General features: G+C 43.4%; 1 protein-coding gene across 1 annotated transcript in view; it reads right to left on the bottom strand.

The window, feature by feature from the left end:
• The window catches only part of COL23A1 (collagen type XXIII alpha 1 chain), a 194,590-nt gene that overhangs the window by 55,307 nt on the left and 114,245 nt on the right, over nt 1–25,038 (bottom strand). Inside the window, exon 3 of the mRNA XM_075766536.1 lies at nt 6,427–6,471. Within this exon, the coding sequence (XP_075622651.1) occupies nt 6,427–6,471 (45 nt within the window). The remainder of the gene's footprint in view (nt 1–6,426; nt 6,472–25,038) is intronic.

Genomic DNA, 25,038 nt, shown 5'->3' with positions numbered 1-25,038 from the left:
CAGGAAATGATTTTAATATGGGATTTCAATCATGTACCAATTATAATCTCCTTGGAATTTGTTGCCTCTTTCCTTTTCTCAGCTACTGTTTTCTCCCAACACGTGCAGGCAAGTGCTCTTTTAAAACACTTTCCTCTCAAATACAGGAAATCAAAGTTGGATGGGGGTCCGTACACACAACATGGGATGCTCTCCATCTGCATCAGTGGACTTACGCTAATCTTTAGCAGTGCTGTTGGCCAAATAGGGCTAGATAAATCTTCATTAAAGCATAAAGTTAAACCTATTGAACCGATCTTTTCCCCTCCTAAGAACAACATAACTCTCTGGCTTGCTGAACATGTTTCTCAAAAGCCTAGCCACAAGGCACTTGTTTCCTATGGAAGAAAGTCAAATATTTTGCAAGCCAACAATAAATGCAGAAGTGAATCATGTGCCAAGGGGCTGCCCCCCACCCATGCCCAGCCACGTGGGCACATTGCACAAGACACATGCTCTTTTCAGAAAAATTTGCTAGAATTTACTGCTAATAATTTTGACTAGAAAAAAATCAGCTTAAGAGCTCGAAAGGAAGAATGAAACCAGCTGGAGATTCTTATTATAATGAATAAAAGTTGGAAACAGCCTCTGTATATTTAACACTCTCTGACAAATTAACTTGGGGGCTTATTTCAGAAGGAAGAGGAGGAAAACAAAACAACCTGCAAACGCACAGGTTTTGGTCTACAATTGATTTGCTATAGAGAAGGGAAACCTGCCATGCTCTTCCATGATGTGCAGCATACGTCACTGCTATGCCGCCGGGAGCGAACACCTAGTACCTGAGCCTGCAAGGGCACGGAGCTATTTGGAAACACCAAGAAATTCCTTAAGAACATGAACAGTTGTGCTAGAGGGAGGGGAAAATAGAAACTCATTAAAAATAAATGACTCCGATTTCCTGATCAACTAAGGTTAATGTTTTTTTGTGTATCCAAAGACGTAGCAGGTCACAGTGGTATCATCCCCAGCAGTACACAAACATATGGGAAATGACAGGTCACAGTCATTTGTTTCCAAGTATTTTTGCAGCTTGGGAATTTTGGGGATAAGCTACCACTTCTGCTTGATCTGTAAATCATTTCTCATCCGAGGTTTCCTGCCATGACAGGAGAGCGCACTGCCAGGCGGGGGAAACAAAACCTGCCAGACCTTTCCAACCTCAGGAGGAGTCAGAGCAGACTTTGCTGCTGCCCTTAACGGGCAAAGGACCCGTCCCCAAGGTGGCACACACACATATCTGTGGCCACCTGACATAAAAAAATGACAATTAAAAAACCACACGTATAAACACACATCAATATCTCTATAAAAATATACGTATGTGTTATTTACACACAACATGTATATACACAGACACAAGGTTATTAATCCAGGATGCTATAAGGGAAGTAACTAAGTCATGGGCAACAAGGAAGGAGGACAACTGCTACAGTTATAAGAAGTCATGAGGTTGGCTCTACATCAACCTGAAAAAAGAGTATTTGTCACTGCCCATTGACCTCAGTAATTCCTACCTGTGCCTCAGCGCTGGTGCACACAGGGAAAACGCTCTCCCAGCAAAGGCTCGTTATTGAGAGCAAACCTGGGACAGGTTACATTTTGCCTAAAGTTCAGCAGAAGCCAAAGAAGTCCTTTGGTATGAGGGTATACGTATGCAACTCATCATGAGAAATACAGGGAGCACTGAAAATCCCCAAATAAATACAAAGTTCTGCATGACTTACCCCTGTGCACAGATGCACGCACACACTTACTGAAAAATAACGACTGTGTATTTACACTTGTCCACACAATCACATGGCCAAGGGGCTTGAAAGGATCTTAATGGGTAAAATATGGGGTTTAAATAAGTGTAGGGCTGGAAGAGAACATTTCACTGCATAGGAATTGCTTTGCTTTTGTTCCTTACGAGCTTTAGATTCTTCCCTGTTCTAAATGGGGATACTTCTGTAAACAGAATAGCTGTAAGGAAAAAAATAAATAAATACTTTGCATCAAACCTTGTTAGAAGTTCAAATTAAAGAAACAGTTGTAGCATAATGTAAATTTGGAAACCAAAAGTCATAGGGGGGGAGGAGGGGAGCAGAAGACTTTTATCCCATTTCAAACAATTTCAAAACATTTCCCCTACAAGTGTTTTTGAAATGGAAAAAATTTGTAAACAAAACTTTTACTGCCAGAACCAGCAAGTTTGCCAAGTCAATGTTTTCTAATGAAATAACACTTCATCAAAAAATGCCCTTCCAGGCCTACCTGTTAGGGCAATTTTGTGCCTGAAACAGCCAGCGTCTTTTCCCTTCTGCTGAAGGTGCGCACAGTTGATGCAAACAGGCGCTACCCAATGCCGCAGCGATCAGGTTTGGGTCTTTATATCCAGAACCAGCTCTTGCTTCATGTGAGGAGAGCAGAGACATACTCAGACTTCCCAGATTTAACATTTCAGGTGTATTTTCTCCCTGATGCCTTCTTGAGGTTCAGATCAGTTTTCAGACCAGCCTTCAAGCCAGGAGAAGCAAGCAGCGTGCCATTATGAGAGGCATAAGCATCATCTCCCACCATCTAGTTGCACAGAGACTTTGAACCAATATTGAAACCGATTAAATCCCCTAAGTCCTGGATCCAATTAATCCATCCTTCAGGAACACCCCGGTATGGACCGATCTTGACAAAAACAAAACGTAAAGCCGTACCCCATCCTGCTCGCGCAACACCAGCTGCAAGCAAGAGGGGAAGCTAAACCTCCCAGGTCCTCCGCTAAAATCCGTGTTATTTCACAAATGCTCACTACAACAGTTGAGCCACGTCCTCACTGGGACGTATCACGTTAAAAAAATAAGCTAACATGACATTAAACATGATTTTGCCTTTGGCATGCAAAGAGAACTGTATCTGAGACGTGCAGGCTGGCTGTCAGGACCAACCGCAACAGCTAGTGCTGCAAAACCTTCCTTCCACCTCGCACTCAGAGAAGGCTGCAAATCCCACGTAAGGTTGTACTAAAATATGGTTTTCCTTTTATAAGCTGTTTCCATGGGTGGGTGCAAGTGGGACTTCAATGCTGTGCTTGCTTTCCAGCTGCACAAGAAACCACTGGTATTTGTGTGCGGGAATAAGGATGATGTGACCTGTGCGTTGGTCCCGGCAGGATGGGATGGAGCTTGGGGGACACTGGACCGGACTGTCGAAGGGCCGGCTCAGGAGCGACACCTCCCCAAGGAGCCTACCAGCGTGAATTTCCTGGCCTCATGGTAGCAACAGTAGAATAAATTGGTCTCTGAAAGCAATGTCTTCCACGCCGGGAGCACTCAGGTGACTGTCACTGCAGCGACTCCATCCCCGAGACCAGCTCTAGGACACGTGTGCTGCTCCTCAGTCGCAGCCGCGGAGGCGATTCCCACGGGGCCAGATGATAGTGAGAATAAATAAAATGGGTTGGATGGAGCTGTTTGACTCAATTAGTCCTTGGTTTGTTTAGCTGGGCTGACAGCGGCAGAAACGCTCCCCCAGGCACCTGGTCTTCGTGTCTGAGGTTGGGGAAGAGATGACAGTGGGGACAAACACGCTGCCACGGGAAGCTTGAGCCACTGGTGGAGATGTGAAGCATGAGGAAAGGCTGGGGCTTAGCGCAGCCCCCCCTGCCCGCAGGCTCCCCCCGCCTGTTGCATTTGTGCTTCTCTACCACAAAACACACTAAGCCAAGCCCAGAGGCAGGGTCCCAGCGGGACCCACCGCCTGCCCTCAGCATCTCCTGGGTTGGGAAATCAAGAGGCAGCAATGGAGGTTCACCCCTCAACTCTGGCAAGTGCTTTTTGAAGCACGTGCAGCCAGGCTTGCCCCACTTCCAAATAGTTAAATTTTTTTCCCTAGAAATGGTTTAAAATTAATCTTTTATGGTATGGTGTCTTTCTGCAGTAGAGAGCAGTTCTCTCAGCGTGCTTTCATGATGATGAATTCTTAGTTAAGAGAAACAGAGCTGTTGAATTAATTTTTTTTTTTAATTATATGAATCCATCATGGTAAAAGAAAAAAAAAGCAAAATTCAGTCAAATCAACAAGAGAGTGCAATTAAAAAGGGACAGAATGATTTCTTAGAAATTAAGAGATATATTGAAAGTTTCTCAACATAACCACTTCAACAACTGCCAGAAAAAACGTTCCCCTTGGCAGCGCTGAGACCAGTGCTGAGCCTTCTGGCTCTACAACAGCATTTGTCTGGAGGCTGTAAGCTATAACCACACAGGGTCCCTGGGGATGGACACTATCATGCTACGCCAACAAAGTTTTATTCACATTTATCGGCTGTAGCGAAGGAACAAGGACCTGGTTTATGTGTGCTCAGGTTCTCAAACAAATATAGAAATACATATTCAAGCTATCTACGAAAACAAACATCTGGCAGCTCGGCCAAAACCAATATACAGAGGGACGTCTGCTCTCCGTGTTTCTGTCTGCAGTACAGCAGAGCAATCCGGGGGGCTGCGCTGCGTTAGAAGATTTAACTGGCGTGCCCCATCGAGGGTGTGCATTTGTGTGCACGTGGGCGCCTGCTGCTGCCATCCTTCCGCTTCAGAGGAAGAAATCTATTCAAGTATCCACTGCCATCACAGGCACTGTGGATCTCCCTCCCCCAACGGCATCTCACTCTCCTCGATTTTCCTCCACAGTGGCAGAAAAGTTCAGAGAAGATCATAAGTTGTTATTAATGATTGATTTTTTTCTTTTTTTATTTTATAATGCTTGTTTTCCTGCTGGTCCTGCACCGATTCCCTGGCAGCTTTCTGCTTTGTCAGAGGGATGCTCAAGCGGCACTTGCAGACATGCCGCAGCACGAGGGCAAATGTCACTTTTCAGAAGCTCTTGTGTGAAACAGGGAGAAGAGGAGTGAAAGGCAAGGGCACGCTCAAGCTCAGCACTACCTCCCAAATTTTTGTGTGGGCTGGAGAGACACCTTGGACAACATTTACATAAACGCCTGCATATAAAACCCAAATTCGTTGGCTAAACTCACCAGCTGCCCTTGGTTGAATGCTATACTCCACGCTAAGGACATTAAGGAGCACGGTGATATTTAAAAAATAGCAAACAGAATCAAAGCTACCTGATGGCTATTCCTACAGCCCAACTGCTAGAAAAATGGGGTTCAATGAAGCAGGCTGGGATCCATCACCACCCCCCTGAATGCAGTACCCATCCTATGGCCACGAGTAACACCTGATGCTTCAGGAGCAAAAATAACTCAGAAAATACATGATGCACCATGAAATACCATGGATAGAAGAGAGAAGGGAAATGCCTGCCTGCCTTCCAGAGATTGGTCCACAGCCCACAGCACAAACCCCCCTGAATTCCTTTCCCCAAAGTTTTAAATATTGATGATGAGAAAGTTACATTGCCCTTTTTGAAAACCCAGTTGTGCATTTGCTATAGCAACAGCAGCACAGAAAAGTTTTCTCGCTACCTCAATAAGAAAAAAAATCATCTATCTGGTCCCCCGTTAATTCACTCAGCATTCAAGAACCTAAGAGCCAAGGTGTGTAAAATTTCATATGCTGCTTTGTGACATTCAGAGGCAGTTGCAAACTGTGTGGCTTTCTAGGTACATCCCTGTCTGACCGTTTATCCTTAGAAAGAGCAATGCCAACCATCTCTCTGCCCTCTCCAACAGCACTTCAGCCCTAACAGCAGAATGTGAACAGCATTTCTCCCCAGCTGAACCGGGATCGGTGCTTTTCCATTTCACAAGGCAGGGGGAAAAAAACCCTCCACCAGATACCAAAATGACAGAGGCATATAGTTAAAGCAAACAGCTCAAAAATTCCCAGTGAGGGCAGTTGCGGTTTCACCCGGTCTAAAGGCACACTGAATGCTCAGGGAATGTGCCCAAGGCTGGTGGCTGAGGTTTGGTTATCCCCGAAACGCAGACACCATCCATCACACACATGGGACCCGCAGGCAATCATGTGGATGTATCTGCACGTCTGGAACAAGCCAGTGCACACTTCCCATCTAGCACGGCTGCAGCGTTGCCATGTTTTTGTGCTAATTCACAGTCCCACTTTGCTGTTGGATGGAATAATAATGGGTCTGAATCCTGCAAGGGAGAGATTGAAGGACTGATAGAATATGCAACATCAGTGGGAGTTTTGAGATTTAGGTTTGTTTTTTTGTTTGGTACTTTTTTTTTTTTTTTTTTTTTTTTTTTAGGGTTTTGGTTTATTATTTTGGTTTTATAAAACCTTCATACCCAGCACACGGGGATGCAGGAAGCCCCCATCCCACAACCCATTAGATGAAGATGACCAGCATCGTTATCAAAAGGTTCCCACCCAGCCCAGTGATACCCAGGGACGCCCAGAGACATCACTGGCGAAAGGCGATGCTTACCGGGTTCTCCTCGCCGGCCGGGCTTCCCCCGCCTCCCCGGAGGGCCTACGGAAAGCAGAGAGCAGAGGGTTAGCAATGCCCCATGGGCAGCGAGTCCAGGAGAGGACCCACCAACACATCCTTCCCTTCGGAGCCAGACCACCTTGTGCCTTCTCCTTTTCTCAACTACCAATAAAATACAAATGCTACACATATCAAATACTACTTTTTTCACAAAATATATTGTTTTGGTGAAAAAGTCAAGGCCAGGCTCCAAGGCAAGCTGGGAAGCGGGTTTTGAAGTTATTGGAGTTGCCCATGTAGTAGAGGAAACCAGGTCTTAAATGCTCCAAAATTCTGGGAAAGACTTTGCAGAGTAACTGGCAGTTCTGTGCAGCTTATCCACACTGCACAGGGCTGTTGCAGTCTTGCAAATCACAATATTTAAAGTATTAAAACAAGGAACAGAAACCTTTTGCTACTAATCATTATCTGAGTCAGAAGAAGTTCCCGCACGGACTGCTAAAACAGTCTAGATCCGGTGACATAGCTACAGTTTCAGGCCCAGGTTTCAGCTATAAAACACTTGTTTGTACTCTTACCCATCTGGATAGCAATGGTTAAGTGATGGATAAAATAACATAAATTATAGAATACTCTTAATCAAGAGAAAAAAGGCACTTAAACAACAAAGACAGATATAGAGCATTGCTCCAGCACACACTGAGCACCCAGGTCCCCAACGAAGCCGTACCATCGTGTCCTTCACGCTGTTAGCTGACGTATTGCAGCCTCTCGGCTGGAGCAAGGCTTCCCTGCCCGAGCGCTGGCAGCATCCGTGCTCCTGCAACACGCGCGTTGCCAGATGGGGACAAAAAGCCACTTTTTGTAGCCTTCTGCAGCAGGTCAGCCGGCTCTGTGGGAGCATTTGCTGGGTGACAGCAATGTTAACTGAAGCCAGATCTCAGTTTTTATCCGTGAAACTACGCTGCTCCCTCTCCTTTCTGCTATTTTTTTTTTTTTTAGCTTTAAGGGAAAAGGATGATAAACAAAGTTCATTAAATATTTCTGCCCTCCTATCAAGATTTCCTTCTGCATAAACATCTCTGCCCAAATGTGTAACTGCATCTCCAGCCATGGCCTGGAGTTTTTCCTCTTTAAAGTCAGGACAAACCGTTCAGCAATCCCTCTCCGCAGCCCATCTGCACGTTTCCAGCAGACACCCCGTGCCGCAGCAGGAGCTCCAGCCCCACGTGCTCCCCTCGCTCTGGGGATGGAGACTTGCAGCCAGAAGCCCAGGATGCCCTCACGAGGGGTTGGCAGAAAATGTCTATCGGAGCTCCCTAAGCAATTTGCTCACAATTTTCTATGAGGGAAGGTGGGGAAAAAGAAAAAAGTAAAAGCAGTAGCATATTTTCAGCATCTTTAATTCTTGAAATCAGGTAGATGATTATACCACATTACGCCCAAGACGAACATTTACTCCCTCCAGCCTGAAGCCAAGCCGCTCTGGAAGAGAACCACGACTCTGATGAAGCACTTTTCCAACCTCAGAGACCAGACGCAACCGAGTGATTAAAGCTAATCTACCCGTATCATTCTCTTGGCTAATTGTGGTAGTGTGACCCTGGGCAGAGCCTGAGCCTCAGCAGGCTGCAGCCTCCCCGTGAACCCACCGCTCCCCGGGGTGGGGGGGCTGCTTTTAACACCAACCTTGCTTAATCCTTCCATGTCTTTTGACATCCTCCTGGATGCATTTAATCTAGAGCAACTCGCTCAGTAATGATTTTACTTTACCTCTTCTGCTAGCAGTGGTGAGAAGGCACAGGGTTTCTTGGAGTAGGAAGTGTCCTAATGAAGGTGTAGGAGAGGGAGGCAAAGTTTTTCAACAAGTGACTAATGAGTTGGTAGTGATGCTTTGAGGCAATTTAGAGGAGGGCTGATATTGAAGGGCGAATGCACGAAGCTCCCACATAAAGCTCAGGTTGGAGCCTTGCAACTGAGAACACGAGAAACCAAAGATTCTATTTAAAAAGAAATTTAATAATTAATTATGTATTTTTTAAAATTTAAGGGATTTCTTAATACTTCACGCCAAAAGGGAAAAATTGACCATTGCCTACACTAGAAAAGGTTGCCCAGAGAGGTTGTAGATACCTCATCCCTGGAAACATTCAAGGTCAGGTTGGATGGGGTTTTGAGCAACCCGATCTAGTGGAAGATGTCCCTGCTCATTGCAAGGGGGTTGGACTGGATGGTCTTTAAGGATGCCTTCTAACCCAAACTGTTCTATGATCTTCTAATTCTTTCCCTACAGTCTTCAAGGAAATCTGTAAGATGGGCGCAGCACGTGGAATTACAAGTACAGTGCGCTTGTGGCAACTATGAGATAAACCAAAGTTGAGAGAAGAAAGAGGAAAAATCCATTCTCATCCCGGTGTTTTTAATCGGAAGCAATTTGGTCAGAAAAAAATGTAGTATTTTGGAAACAACATCTGGAATCCTCCTGCCATTCAATAGCTAAATATGGAAAAAGAGAAAAAATTTTAATGGGGATTAAAAGGAAGAAGATTGCACCCAGTATCCAGTTTGGGCAAGACTTGTGAGTGAGCCGCAATTCTGTGATGCGGATGTGGGTGAGCAGGGGGACAGAGACCTCCCGGCTCCCTGCAGCGAGAGGACAGGCGCAGGAATAACCCAAGAGTCGTTAATGCCATCTACAACCTCATCCTGTGCAGATATGATTAAGCCCATGGTCTGCACGATTGGAAATTATTATTTTAGCATTTTCTAACATATTCTGGGGGGTCAGCTTTGGATACTGCTAAAAGAGCTGGGCATAAAGTGAATCCATATTACATCTCTCGTTTCCAGCCCCTTTAAGAGACTACAAAGGAAATTAAGGAGACCTGGGAATTTGTTTGAAGATAAATGTTCACTTGAAACTGTTACCTAATGACTCCATCTCCTAAGACCTTACAGTTTGGTGCTTGTTCAATATAATTAAGATTTATGTTGCATTAGCGTCAATTGGGCAATAGCTAAGCCTTTTCTTCTAACTGTGCCAGCTCCACTGTATCAGTTCTGGGAGTTCTTTATTTACATTGTTATGAAAGGCAGTTTAGGAGAGGAAAATGAATACAAAGCATAAAACAGTCTATTTTTAAACAACTTGTCATGTTCAAGATAAACAGCCTTAATCCAGGGCATAATATGCAATTTCTGACAACACCGTAACCTTTCCAGTGAGATGACAGATTTAGTAACACAAAGACAAAGAAAGAGAATGAAATATATTGTTATTTGGAAGCATTATGAGGAAGAGCTGATGGGTGCATCTAAAGAATAGCTACTCAGAAACAAGGTAAAAAGTTCACAGTAAATAGACTCAATTGACTTTGCTGTTCTGGTGGGTAGCAGCCACTTACGTCATCTACTGTAGGCGAGCAAATGAAATATTAAAAAAATCAACAGCACTTTATAGTTCATGTAAAATGTTGTTGTTAAGAGTCAAAACCAAGTAACTTGTTCACAGTGCAGTAAGTTACCCTTGTTTGAACTGATTTCCCCATTGCAAATCGGGTAATTCCAAATTGGGCTGCTCAAGGAGCTCCTAAATCCATCAATACCAAGGAAACAGGTCTATGGCACTTATGTGTGCTTTACATCTTTTTACCCCTTGTAATTAAATCACATCTGACCCACATTCCCAGGCTTAGGAGGCTCTATCGCTGCCTCCTGTCCCTTTGGATCGATGGGCAAACTGCTGCCTGCCCTACTGCTAGGTATAATAAAGTAAATCAGTGTCGATCAAGAATAAGGTGAGTTTAAGCTGCCAGCAAGAAAGACAGCCTGATACCACAGCCCAGCAAAACCTCACTGAAGATAACTGATGCTTTTTAAATGTTTAGCCAGTGAAGCACATTTTTACCCAAGAACTTGTGGCACCAGGCTTGCAGTATCTTTTCACTTACACTTCTCCTACACATCACCCTTTTCCACTGAGAACATATACTCAGACATATTAACCATAATTCTGTGCCCATCTCTTTCTTCAAGCGATGTGCTGCTGAGGCTCTCAGGAGTTTTTTTGGGGGGGTGTTGATATAAAGAAGTAGTTAGTTGAATGTTGTTCCTAAAGATCTTGGCCAAGTGAAATGAAGACCTATCTCAACGGGTATTTTGAAATCGGAGGATTTTTTTCCCCCCCTTGCAAGCATGACACTGTGAGCTGATCATATTGTGACCTCTTAATCATAAATACATTCAGCTTACTTTTAGAGCCTTATTTTCTAGATGAACTCGTATCTAACTCATCATTTTCTAACACAGGATTAAATTTTGGAGGGTTTACCTGCTCACATGCTTGCACTTTTTTTTTTCTTTGGTGAGCTTGAAATGGTTTAGATTCTGTTTCCCCTTCTTCCCTTTTCAGCATTTTTCAAGTTGCTTCAATATATCAGTGTTTTTTCAGTTAAAAAATGAGTCAACCAGAAGAATAGCTTGAACAAATTGGTTGGTTCAGCCACTCTCAGAAAAGGGGATCTTTTTTTTTTTTCCTCATATGGCTTCACTTAGAAGGAAGGACAACTTTGCAGCAGCGTATCACGGGGTCTGGTATTGAGCACGAGGAAACCGCGGCCCCGGTCTAGCTGGCCGTTCCTGCACAAAGGGCAATTTACTTTCTTGTTCCCTGGGGAAAAGGTTTATGGTTCATGGGCAGAAGTCAGATTCTGCGATGCTTGCTCAGCTGATACTCATCAGGTATTCAAATCGGGCTGCGGGCTCTGAGATCGCAGATCTAAGATTAAACAGTTTTGGGTCACAACATTTTGCGTGAACCTTTTTGGCTTTGGATTCCAACGGACCCAAAGATTCAAAGCAAATACCAGATGCAGATTGGAAACATGCAGCACCTACAGTCTACAGAGGTTTTCCAAATAAAACAAAAAAATAATATCTAGATTCACTTCAAATTTGGCCCAAGCGCCCCCATAGCTCTCTGAAATCCTGGGCTACGTTTTATGTTAGTAGAAAACCACCCAGAAAGCAACCTCTGGTTGGTAGTTGAGGAAACCTCCTTGCAGCTCAACATGTGATCCAGTTGCTTCCAAGATACAGAACACGCAACAAACTGGTTTCCTTCTTATACCTCCATGCAGCCTTTCTGAGCGATGATGCACACAAGCATCCTCCTCAACGTGTCAGGGAGCTGTGCTCAACCTCGGGGAAAAAAACTGGAATATTGGTCTTATTGGAATTATAAAGGGAAAACATTTAACGTATGTTTTGGCTAAAGCACCTAGCACTAAAGGTTTACAGCCCCAAACTCTCCTTCACCTACAGCTGAGCTAAAATGAGGGATTCCTGGTGAGAAGGATGGAATGGGGTGCACAGTCTCAAACCATCCCAACAAGATGTGGCATAGAAAATCCAAGTCCCAAATCTAATGTTCACCACTAACGAAACCCACACATAAGGTGTATAAGCTTGAGGCAGCACAACTCTTCAAGATTAGAGGCAAATTTGGGGTGTTTAAGTGTTTTTCTTAATTATAGCCAACAGAGGCCCCTCTTCCCCTGTGTGGATGCTTGTCATGAAAGTAAAAAAGATGCTCAAACTCATTCAAAGAGTGAAATGATATATACACGCATACTGAAACCACTCAAAGCACTGATTATGCTCCACTTAAAACAACTGAGATGGTGCCGCTCGCTCAGTACTCTGAATTTCCCCCCGCTCCCCCCCTTAAATAATTTTTTTCTTTTTTTTCCCCACACCCAGAGACAGTTTCTTCAAACAGTCAAGTGCATACAGCTCTTTTGTTTAGTCACCAGGGCACGAAGATAAACTGAATTTGAGATATAAATTAAGAAGTGACTGGAATAAAGCCACAATTGCACTTACATCAAACACGGGATTTTTCCCCTCTTGTTATGACTGGTCTTACTCAGGCCATTTCCAGATAATACGCTGGCACAGCTGCAGCACAGCGCAGGGCAGGAGCAGATGTATGCAGTACACCCCCCTCTATTTTTAAAGCAAAAAGATGCATATTTTGGCAGCTCTGGGGGCTGCTATATGCAAGGTAGAGAGGTTTTCATGGCAGATTTCAGTTTCCCACATCTGCACCGAGACAGCTGCTTCAGTACGAGTCCTGGACCGAGATGGTAACTTTGAAAGTCTTTCAGAAAGTAAGCGTATAGGCACAAACATGCACACATATTCGGTTTCGTGTTTCTTTAGAACAGTGATCATCTCTGTGCATTGTATCATCTGCTCCCACATGCTCAAAACACCTAGAAAGGTTAAAAAAATCCACCATGATCAAGTCACAGTCTCTTCTTTTCAGAGACTTACTGGTCAGGCAAGTCAGGCAGAGAAAATGAACACGAATTCTTTTTTCTGCTATGGACACAAGCTAGAAAACCATGTATGGAGTTGGGGAGCAGAAGTGGTGGCAAACTCAAGCTGGGGTCCTCTGGTAGCATTTGACTGAAATTCATCACCCTTATCGTATCTTCAGCACTAGGTAACGTAAAGCACCACTGCCTGGAACAGATGAGGAAACGGATACCCTCAAGGTCTGCTTTCTCAGAAAGTATTTGTAAATTAGGCTTTTTCCTGCTCAAATTATTGCTAAGACAAAGCCACCTCTGGGAAGACGCAAGAAGTCACCAGCAACCAAGTTGAATGGAGTTTTTCAGCAGGAGGAGATGAGCATAGTGACTCAAGCAGAGCAAAAGTTGCCCCTACGAAACACCAGCCTGTTCACAAACGCAAGGAACACACGCGCATGTTGGGAGTGCCTCTACAACATGAGATAGTTGTGTATTTCTTGCAGAAATTAGATAATTTTTTTTTTTCCAAGAACTGCAAGACACTTCTATAAGGTAAGCAAGATAATGAAGCACTTTTTGCTTCGCTTTTCAGTTACAATCTCACATTTAAACAAGTTTGACATGTTGGATTACGAAATCTCTCTTGAAGCATTCAGATCTGACACAAAGTACTTGGGATTTGAAGAACTACATTTTTTGGAGCACGGAAGTACTCAAAGCTAATGCGTATTATCTACAATCTGAATTAGCCATTCCAGAGCCAGGATCCCACAGCAAAGAAAAAGAATAAAATATTCTTTGTCATTTTCAATATTATTCAATATGCAAAAATCGCAAGAGAAGACAAATCAGTAAGTCAAGACTTTGAGAGCAGCTGAATAATGCAGCTTCTTGTATATCCAGAAAAGATCCCAGTAACTATAGAGAAGTGTATACATCAGAGACTTTAAGCAAACAATCACATACTTTGTATTTAAATGTTATTATTGCATGAACACATTTGCAGACATAGCCTATGGTTAATGCCCATTTTGGTAGGATTTTCCACCCTCGCTTCTCAGCTTCCCAAAACCGAGAGCACAAGCTGCCATGTGCAAACCATAAAGCATCCGAGGGACGGGACCAAGCCCATCCTAAGAGCAAGCCCACAGCGATCACACCAATATCACCAACAGATTTCGCTTCCATATTACAAAACAAGTTTAACATAAAAATCAAAGTTTTCCTGTTTCAAAACTCACCCAATGCTGCACTATTACATGCCACGATTTCAGCATCTTTAAAAAAAAGCTGTTAAATTCTTCCTCCTGTGGTCTTCAAGAAACATTTTTCTCCTGTTTAACCTTCTCTTCCCTCCCAGGTTTTCTGTATGCAGAAGGCATTTCCTTCACCTCTTTAAAAACCACCTTGTTTTCCACATGTTCCCCCACAAGCAACATCATCTTCATAAAGCGAAAAGAGCAGGAATAGCCTGTCAAACAAATACGAAGCCAGCTTCTGGAGCCCTTTCCATTTCCACTACCTGCGTTAGCCCCAGACCAGGGCTCCACAATGCCATATGCTTCAAAAGACAGAGCAAAAGCACATCTTAGTGAAATAAAACCCAAACAGCAAAATCTCTTCCATGTGGGATGTATACGGAGAGAAAGTGCTACAGCTAGGGATATTGTCTTCTACACGATGGTACCACAAGCTACCACAGCACACGCGCATCCCAGCAGATGCTGCAGATCAAGGGAAATCAGAGAATACAACATCAGCAATTTAAGTTTTGCTCGGAACCAACTACAGCAGCCATTTGGTGTTTGCGTGCTCCTGGCCAAGTTCAGCATAAACAAACGATGACCACTGATTTTGAAAACCTAATGGCATTACGTTGGTTTAGTTTCCAAAAAGCCTACAGTCTCCAGTAATCCAACCAGGCTACGAGCAACTAACTAGCATTGATGAAGCTGTGTAAAAAAGGCTGTACAAACAACAACAAAATAATCATATCATTTTATCACAATGACAGCAGCGTCACAGAAATAAAGACCTATAAACCAACAGGTATTAACAAGGCTGGCTGTTTCAAAATAATTTTACCCAATATAAATAGCCAGTGAAACTACCACACTGCCTTCATCAGAGTTAAGTGATGGAAGATGGTCACAGGTGATCCTTCTTCCAAACAAAATGAATGTGTGAATTCAGACTGCTTCTAATTATCCAACAAAAAGTCTATTTAAGAATGTAGACCACCTGCAAGCAGCCAATTGCTTACACAAGGGGGGAAAAAAAAAAAAAGAGAAAAAATGTCCTCTCTTGCACACAGAGCGACCCTTCTCTTGGTGTAGCCGTTTAAGGGGCTCCTTGAGCAGGGATGGGGCACATGGCTTCAGGACACCGCATCTCACCCACCGCCCAGCACCACGTGGGATCTAGAATCAGGAACACGTGCAGTTATCTCTGAAGCCAGGCAACCACAGCTGATGGTTTCGGGACAGGATTTTGCAAGATGAACTACGCTGCAGCACAGAGTAGCGCGGTAGATGATTACTGACTGCGTGGTATTGAATTTACTGTTTGTGCCAGTCAGAACGCACACAAGATGAATGATCTTTTTGACGATGTAATTTAAAGGAGACCATGATTCAGCCATCAGGAACTCCACTCTCCCAGTAAATATGTGAGTGGAACAATGCCAGGAGAGGTACTCTGAGCAATGCTGTTAAATGCCACTCAGCACGCAGGAAAGGGCTATTATTAACATTACTGTGACCTTACAGAGATCAGGATCTGTCTCAGGATGGTGGCAATAAATGCAAAATTATGCTGTTCACTGTCAGGAAAAGGTCTTCTAAGTGGGCACTGGTGGGGTGGAAGAGCAATCGGAAGAAACACAAGGTAACAGCACCACATGAATTGAGTGGGTGATGTAACATATTCAAGAGAAGGACCAGGTGACTTCAGGAATTTTTCCCATTTTCTTTGCAGACCAATTTTTATACTGTGCTTATCACATCAATGCACCTAAACTCTGAAAAACTGTGGTTAGTTTTTTAGATAGGGAATAAAGCTCAAAAATAATGTAAACTTCTAAATACAATACACACATGCTTCAAACATCCTCATTTTTAGTTTCCATGAAAATAAACAATTTTTAGAACAATGTAAATTCTCGGTTTTGCCCTGTGATGAATAAGGCTAAGGTCACGCCGAGATTTCTCTGGGCACCAGCTAAGGTGGTCACCACCATCACGGGAGAGGACATAACTTTTCTTGGCCAATGGAGTTTTCTCCTCTCTTCTGCTAACACATTTGCAATAAATCTTACAGGAACTCCAGCTCTAACTGTGCACTTACAGCACAAGTCATATTCTTTGGAAATTAAAACCTTTTGTGAAAGTGCCAGTGCACAACAGTGTATTTGAGAGATACAGCCCATGCATAGCAGGGTTGCAGGAAGTATTCCACCTTTCCCATAGCTAGGGAAGTTCCCCTTCTTGGTACTTCGACCTTCCCCCCCTGTGAAATGTGAAAATCATTGGTCTAAGTTTAAACTAAAAAACCATTGTGGCCCAGTGGTGTTATTTTAAACATCGTCTCCATCTTCCCAATAATGTAGAAGTGTGGTTGTATGGAGGAGGAATCAGACAACTGAAAATCAACTGCCCCACATGTACTAGCTTCATAGAATCATAGGATGGTTTGGGTTGGAAGGGACCGTAAAGATCATCTAGTTCCAACCCCCCTGCTGCAGGCAGGGACACCCTCCACTAGACCACGTTGCCCAAAGCCACATCCAACCTGGGCTTAAACACTTCCAGGGATGGGAACCATCCAGCTTCTGGTTATCTCCTGTATTTTAGGAGCATCCCAAGTCCTTAGAAATCTTTACTTAAGTAATTTGGAGATATCTGCCTGTCCCAAATTAAGTTATTTCCTGAAGAGCGGGGAAGCTTTGATGCCAAAAGGCTTAATCACAGCTAATGCTCCAGCTCAGCTCCAGAGGGGGGTCTCCAGTTCAGGCCACAGTGGTCTCACAGTCAGCCCTTGGGAAGAGGTTTCACACAGTGGGAGGGTGTCCCAGGGAAAGCCTGGAGAGCAGCTGATGAAGAGCACAGCAAAAGTAGGAGAAAAAGAATGAGAACAGAAGATTTGAGGAAAAAAAAAAAGAGCAAAATAAATCAAAAGCCAATTACACTAATGGCCAAAAAGAGTCTTCAGGTATAACAAAATACACCCATACATCATCCTGGGCTAGTCTTGCAAGGAGTTATTTTCCTACTTGAGATATATCCTGGAGGACTGGAGGTGAGAAGTAAAGTCTCAACCTCGTGGAGGCTTCCCACATCAGGGTTGAAATTATAATGGAAAAAAATGTCAAATAAAATGATTTCACTCCCAGAGCAGCAGAAACAACGTACTTTGTTCTCACAAATTAGGACCAGGTAGGCTGGCACAAGGTTTTTGGCAAAGAAACAATTTAGCCTCAAATTTGAGACCAGAGCAATAGCATTAGATCACTTACTCAGACTTAAGTTGTGAGCAGCTGTTTGGCTTTTATTTCACACAAAAGCTTATACTGTAAAAGGAATTCCTGGCCCATATTCAAATGCTATATTTGCTCATAAGCAGTGTTTCTCATTTTAGTCCTGATAATGCAATGAAATCAGTGATGAAAAATTTTTTACAGAAGAGATGCAGAGAAAAAAGTATTTATTTTTTAAAGACTTGGGGTTTGTTGTGGGTTGAAATGCAGTATTTAGACCTTGAGTTTTCACCATGATGAAGATTTAATCACCAAGCTTCTCCTCATTTTTAACTGAGCGTATAATTAAAGGTACAATCATCTTCTCTCCCTGATGACCCCAGGCAAACACCAGATTTGCTGTGTGTAAACAGTTTGCTTTCCCACCCATCTCAGATCCTTCCAACAAAGGAATACATGAACTTTTATTGAAAATATAGTTTTCGTTATATAGACAGAACCAGCACGTGCTACAGTCATATTGACTCCATAGAAAGAATACGGTGTTTCCTGTAGCAAGTGTGAATGATCAAAACAATATAATCCTTTTTACTGCCGTGTATCTTGACCTGCGCCGCACAGCTTCCAGCAGAAATATGCTGAGGCAGTCGCAGTTAAAATTGCTAGCTGAGGTCTAAATGGCCACACTTAAGAGCTCTGATAAATAAAAGCAATAAATGATGAACTTCAGAGCAACATTTCTGTCTCCATTTAAAGAATCAGGCTTCCAACCATAATGCTAATCCATATTCAGCCTGAATCCAATTAACAAACAGGAGTGTGATGGCTAATACAAACACATTGATAAAAAAAATTTAAGAGAATAAAATCAAAGAGCACCAGCACTTTCAGGTTGGACTCAGACAACAATTGCACAAGCCTCTGGGCAACCCCATGAAATATAAAAGGCCACCCTAGAGATTAATTAGAACTGACATCAGAAGGAAAGACAACTCAAATCTAAGATACCTAGCCACAGAGATAAGAAATCTCCCTTTGGACATGCCCCGTCTCAGGTGACCAGGCTGCAGAGATCAGAGTCGGGGTGAAGAGGAGCTTGCTCCAGGGACCGTGGGTGCTAAATATACAGTTAGCAACGTGACTGAGTATAAAACAGCTGTAGGAAGACTGGGGTGTGTGGGGGAGAGTATATCAGTATGTATAAAAACATAGTTGAGATACCAGAAAGCACGCTGACATTTCTTTGGCACATGCCATGCCTCAGAGGTGGTTGGCACAAGGTGGGGAACAGGCACAATTAACGAAACGGCACGAGCCAACACTCACAAAAGCTGCAAAGGCAAACTCTGTTATAGCCACTTTTTACCACATTTTGGGCCTGCTCTGGCCGCAAATACCGTTGCAATGGTTGTTTTTATATAAGTGCAAAGAGGGGATGATATATTGCTCACACATCTGAGGAATGGTTTAGTAACAACTTCATTTTAGACCAAAGTCTTCTCCTCGGCCAACGCGTTGCACCAAACCGCTTCCAAGCACGTGGCTCAGCCGACAGCTTTCCAAGACACAAGGGTACAACTGGGGAACTCTGCAAGTGCACATTAAATTTATGAATTACCAAAATTACCACCGTGATTTGTTTAACCACGTTCATTTGCCTACTCCATGCATCTTATTTGATCAATAGTTTGGTCTATTTGGCTGCTTCAGGATCACTACTCTTGCAAACAGCTCAAAAAGCCATAATGAAGTGACTGACTGCTCAGCTGCTTCTTCCAGATGCTCAATTCATCACCAAACAGCCAAATGCACCTTTCAGAGGTACTTAGACCATTTTCAGCTCCAAAAGTTTCTGTTGTCTATAAAGCAATAGGTCTATAAGTCTTTTGACATGACATCTAAATGTATTCTTTCCCCATTTTAAAGTATTGATAGGATAGAAAGACAGCAGTGTGGGAGATCCACAGTGTTGTATTTTCTTTTTTTAACAGCAAAAAGCATCTCAAAGATCAAGCAGGAAATTTAAATTATTTCTGATAATCCTGAAGGTACAACTTTTTACCTCGAGATACTTGAGTTCCCATCATCTGTGTGGTTTAGAGATCGGCTAAACAAACGCTGGATTGCTAGTTTAACTTTCCAAACAATATCCAGGAAAGGTTCAAAGGTTTAGCGGAGATGAGGTATTGTCATTCTTTAAGCATTGAGATGAGATGAAAAGAAAGAGGCAATTACTCCGAGCAAAGCTATCCAATATGTTACTAAGTTTGGATACTACCATCAGTTTCCACTTGTATTTTAAAGTGTCCGTGTTCAAGAAAAACAGTGAAAAATATGGTGAAAGCAGGAAACGAGGCCAGAGAAATACAAAAGGGAAACACAAAAAGCATCCGACTTTCATTTAGTTTGGTGTTAGGGACAAGTGCAGTGGTGGGATCGCACAGACTGAAGCTGCAGATACACAGGCACGGGTGAGACGGCACATCCTTTTGCCAGAGTACAGGACAAAAGATTTGCAAAACAGAATCAAGATTTCATTTCCTAAATAGGTCAATTTGAGGCTTGATTGAACCATTTTATGAGCCATTTTGTCCATAGACCACTATTTTCCCAATCATACGCTCCAGGTACTGCATGAAGACTTTTGCTAACTCTCCAAGTCTACCTTGTTCTTGAAAGACAGTAAAAAAAGGCAGGTCTCTCCCCAAAGCAGAGCAGCAGGGTTGGCCTTCATCTTTCATTGATTAATATATAATGTCTATTGCTGTATATTGCCAAGTTTTTAACTAAAATCAGACCTGGATTTAAGATGCAACTCAGTAAGCCAAATCCTGCTTTCAATTTTGCTTTCTGGATTCCAGGATACGCTTTTAAACTATTGATATACTGGATGTAATTTCACCTGAGGATCTAAGAATACTTCAAGTAGAAACCTTGACAGTCCTGCATGAATATAGATATACTGCCACTGAATTCTGAAATGGAGATAAATGAAGCCTTTAGAAGGGCAGTTAGCCACGTATAAAAGTGTAATGGCTGGAAATTAACACTCAAAGCAGGGAAAAAAAAAGTAAAATCTATATTCCAATTTCCCTCTCTGGGCCACCACCCTCCAAACTGTGATCTGCGAGGCCACAGTGAACAGCCATGAGCTGATCTGGGTTTCATTAGCTGAATTCACTATGTCTTCAGGTAAGCACACCTGTATCTTGGAGAAGTCCTGCATGCTGGCAGTGGTCTACAGGGCTCTAAGGTTTTCAACCCACTGCTTCAGCCCGTATTTTTCTCCTCACAGATGAAAATTTTCTAGCAAATCTGACTCATTCCTCCAGGAATTGGGTTGATGTAATTTGATTATTAATCAATAGTCATAATCAGCATTTACTGCATCCACCGATGAGTAACGCACAGCCATTTTCTGAGTTACAGGATGGGACTTTGAGGGATTTAAGGAGTACTGAGCAATGAAGCCCAGTCTGAAAGCAAACCCCAAACACAACTTTTCTATTGATTGTAAGCTTTAGAAAACATGTTAAAAAAATCTTGAAGAGCAGAAATACCTATAGATCCAACAGGGTATTATAGAAACTAAATGTGGGTCTGTAGCACTAAGCTAAGAACTCATGCAAAGTAGTACAAACGGTACTTTTCCCTCCCCTCTAAATTCTTCTAGAGTCTCAGAATTCAGTAAAGATCACTTCTGGTTTGGGATCATGGTCATGTTTGAACATCACTGCTGCATGCTCCCGAGTGGTCATACAGACCAGGAAGGCCACTGCAACCACAGCTAAATATTTGGCCTGAACCAGACTCTTGGTTGGGAGGGAGATATTCCCTTACCCAGAGGCAGAGAGGTGGAATAACCCACATTACCCGGGTGAGAGAGAACTATGAAGAATGACATCTGGTTTCTGCACAACTTGGCTGTCAAAGTTCTCTCTTGCTGATGTTTCTGTTTCTTATCTTTTTGCTTGCATTTGGAGCTAAAACAAGTTCCAGCTGAGCAAAGGAGCCAGCTGCCATAGGGGTCAGCCCCGATGGGCCCCCAGCACCCAGGGTCCCAGGCAGGGAAACCCACCGCGGCATCTTCGCCACAGCCAGCCCAACGCCGGGCACGATGCCCTGTGGCGTGAGCCTCCCCTAGCTTTCAGTATCACTTCACCTCCATTCTCCTCCAAAGTAACCCACAGTCTTCCTCATGGAGATGAAATAAATCTTACTGTTGGTCACAACTCTTCTCTCCTTTTCACAGCTCTCTCTAAACCCCTCTGGCTGCTGACAAAAGCCATTTTCCACCTTCATTTTCTTCTGGCGCTGTCAAATTATACATGTTTACGTTTGCTGTAATACCATAAAGTAGAGTAAATCTTGCAAACACTCTGCCTGAATCCATATAATAATAAATCAGATCCTCCAAGAAACTATGTGTCACTTGTATAAAATGGGAAAGTCTAAAATAAAAAACCCCACGAATTCTTGCAGCTGCTTCCCCGCTCCCTCCAGCAACTCCTCAGCCACCTAGGAAAGCTGCTATTGCTCTGATTGACAGGGGGACATTAACAGCCCAACACAAGCTGCCTGATTGACAAGCCCCTTTCCTTTTGTGTCTGATTTTGCTCGGAAAACCATTTAAAACATGTCAAACAAATACCGCAGCCCAACAGTTCCCTGTGAAACTTCTGCCAACTCCGTTCCCTCTAGAGAAGGCAATTACCTTATTTATAGGGGTTGGAGAACAAATGCTGAATTTCTTTTCCATAATCATTTATTAATTGTTGTCATATTGAAAAAGTGACTTTGGCAAAATAAATAAGATCCAGCCCTTGCTCGTACTGCTGCAAAAAAAATTAATTTTGCAAAAGTAGGTTATCGCAGGGCCAGCTCAGCACGCAAGCCAGCTCTCACGATGCCTATGCCCACTTACCCAGGATCTGAATGGGAAACTGCAGAGAGCGTTTAGGAAAAAAGAGTACTTTTACAATGGAAAAAAAGAAAGATAAAGTCCCAGACTGTAGATATTCACAGTATGGTTCGACTCCGAGCGTTTATTGCACTATTATTGTTATAGCAACCAGGAGATTTTTATGTTTTGCAAATTGTACACATACAAGACTCCCATTCCAAAGACACTGCTATTCAATATACATACACAACAACAAAAATGAGTTTGAATGGGAAACGGATGGGATAAAGAAGAGGATAAACAAGAACGATGGTATGACCATAAATTTCCCATGGTCACTTAACTCCAGCAGCAGTGACTCATGCGGGTTTTATTGTACCATTTTACAACCATGGAGGAGAATTCACTTCAATCTTGTAGATGTCACCTCTTTTTTTCAGTTCTCAAATCACAAAAAAGTTCCTTTGCCATTTCAGAGGTATGAGTTTTGCCTGAAAAAGCAGTTTGATGCTTACGGGAAGAGTGGTTTTCTGTGCTGCCGCCCCCCCCCCCCCCCCTTTTAAATTTTTTTTTCAAAACTACAGCAGGAAATTGCAAGAAACTAAAGTAAACTGGACACTCACAATCACTAGAAAATATTTACACTAATATAACTATAACTGCCCAAAGCAAACAAACAGTTGCCAGAAACACAACTTGAGTTGATGGAATGAGAAATAAACACAAGAATAATGGATGGTTTCAGCCCAAAACCTTTGTGCACTTAGATTGAGCAGTCCCTTCTCCAGCGCCGCTCCTGCATCGCCATCGCCCTGGTCCTGCCCGACGTGCTTATGGCCTGGGCCATACGTCAGCATCTTCATTTAAGCCACTGAAAACCTCGAAGTCTAAAGCATTTGCTCATTTTTCCACTGGTTAGAGGAAGCAGCAGCGGAGCCCAAGAGAGAGAGAAGCAGCTCACAGGGACACTGTAGGAGGTTTGCTCCCCCAGACAACGCTATGGAAATTATAAGCAATTCTAACAACTAACACAACATTCTCAATTTCAAGCAACTGCAAAACCAGCGCTGCTTTGCCATTTCCATGCAGCTGCACCAACGGTGCTGGGGAAATTGCAGCTTTTGTAGGGCCTTGATGACCTGCAGCATGTACCACCACTGAACCAACCTGCACAAAACCCGAGGGGCTCGTTTACACCCGACAAACAAACCTGAATCTGCTTTAATGGGTGTTGAAGTGGAACCACTGTGACAACCTGAGAAATGGCTGAGAAACACTTTGTTCTTGAAGTGCTGCCTACTATCAGTAGCAGCTCCTGCCCAGCAGTTAAAGAGGACAATTAACACCACCCTCTCCGCTTTTAGCTCTTGTTGACAGCAGATGAAATCCAAATTTGTAGCTATGCATCCAAAAATTGCAGTTTGCAGTTGGAGCCTGGGTGATTGCATCCTGCATTTACATTCAAACCCTGTTATTGGCACGTACAGCAGCATGGCAAGAAGGACACGAGCACCGAGCCACCGCTCCGGATCCATCCCACATCCTGGCACCAAGCCCCCGGCACAGTCCATCCAGCAAACTGGAGAAACCCAAACACGGGGCCAAAGCCAGCTTTGTTTTGTTTGTGGTAGCTACATACCACAAACTGTTTAATTTTACTTTTTGGTTTTGGTCTGATGTCTTGTTCTGGAAGCTTTGCAGAAGTGGTTACGTCTCAGATACACACTTTGCAAAACAGAGGAATTTCCACCTTGTTCAGTGAAAAAGCAGAGTCCTTTCGGCAAGTCACTCGGACACTATCGCCTTGTGCATGGAGCAAGAGCCGGCAGAAGAAATTAATTCAGGACATAAGGAACAAAGAATATTGGAACAGCCAAGAGAAATATTAACTTTTCTCAAATGTAAGCCTGGTTGACATTGGTTTAACCACATTAATTTGTATACAATGCACATATTGCACAAAAACAGGAAAACTAATGATTAAAGTGGCTAATTTCACAAGGCAAACAATATTAGGGCACAAAAGTCAGTTTTTCATCATGGGACTTCAGGTATCTGAGTCCCCCACCAAAGCAAACAAAATAGGATCTAACAAGCCTGGAGCGCTCTCGCCTTCCCACCTAACCCTGGGCAGAAACCGGTGCTGAGCACAGATAGCAGCTTTGCCATCCAACCTCTCCCCCGCTCCACAGGCTCAAAGCTCCTGAAAACACTACAGCCCATTTGGAAATGCCTAGGATGAAAGATGCTTGACATATTTTCATTTGCATCCTCATTTACAGCATCCCCAGACTCTCTGCCGTGCTGCACTAATCCCCGGTTCAGCCATCCCCAACCTCTGCCGATTACCCCAACCCTGACCCGCCAAGCAGTGAGATTTAATCCTCCTCTGAAACGCTTCCAAGCCGGATTCGAGCTGCCAAGAAAGAGTCCACATTCCTCAATTTCTATCACCCTTGGCTATATGTTTTGTTGGCTGAATTATCTTAATAGAAATACGTAAGTATTCTAACGCGAGTGCACGTATATCCCCCACCTCCAGTGAAAAACCTGCTTTGCCCTACAGCCATCACCCCAGGGAGCTCCTTTTTCTCACCGTGTATCACAGATTTGCAGATTAATCCCACCAAACCAGCTCTTTTTAACCAGACTGAAAGCACAGACCATCCAAAACAGTTTTCCTGCATAAAAACAAAGACCTGTTTCTAGACATGGTCCACCACTTCCAGACAGGTCACTTGAAGTTTGCTCCACATTTTTCTAGAAGGGAAGGAAATTATTTTTCAGCCCAGTTGTCTTTGGACACACTGAGCATTCCAGTTCATGCCCAGAAAAAAAACCTCTTTGGTAGCTCAAGGCTGGATAGGTCCTCATTTTGACCAAACATTGGCAACACTCCTCTGTCCCTCCCTCCT

The sequence above is a fragment of the Balearica regulorum genome, chromosome 14, assembly GCF_011004875.1.
Source record: "Balearica regulorum gibbericeps isolate bBalReg1 chromosome 14, bBalReg1.pri, whole genome shotgun sequence".
In the NCBI taxonomy this organism is placed as follows: Eukaryota; Metazoa; Chordata; class Aves; order Gruiformes; family Gruidae; genus Balearica; species Balearica regulorum.
The sequence above is the reverse complement of the archived record's forward strand: the minus strand, read 5'-3'. Positions and strand labels throughout refer to the sequence as shown.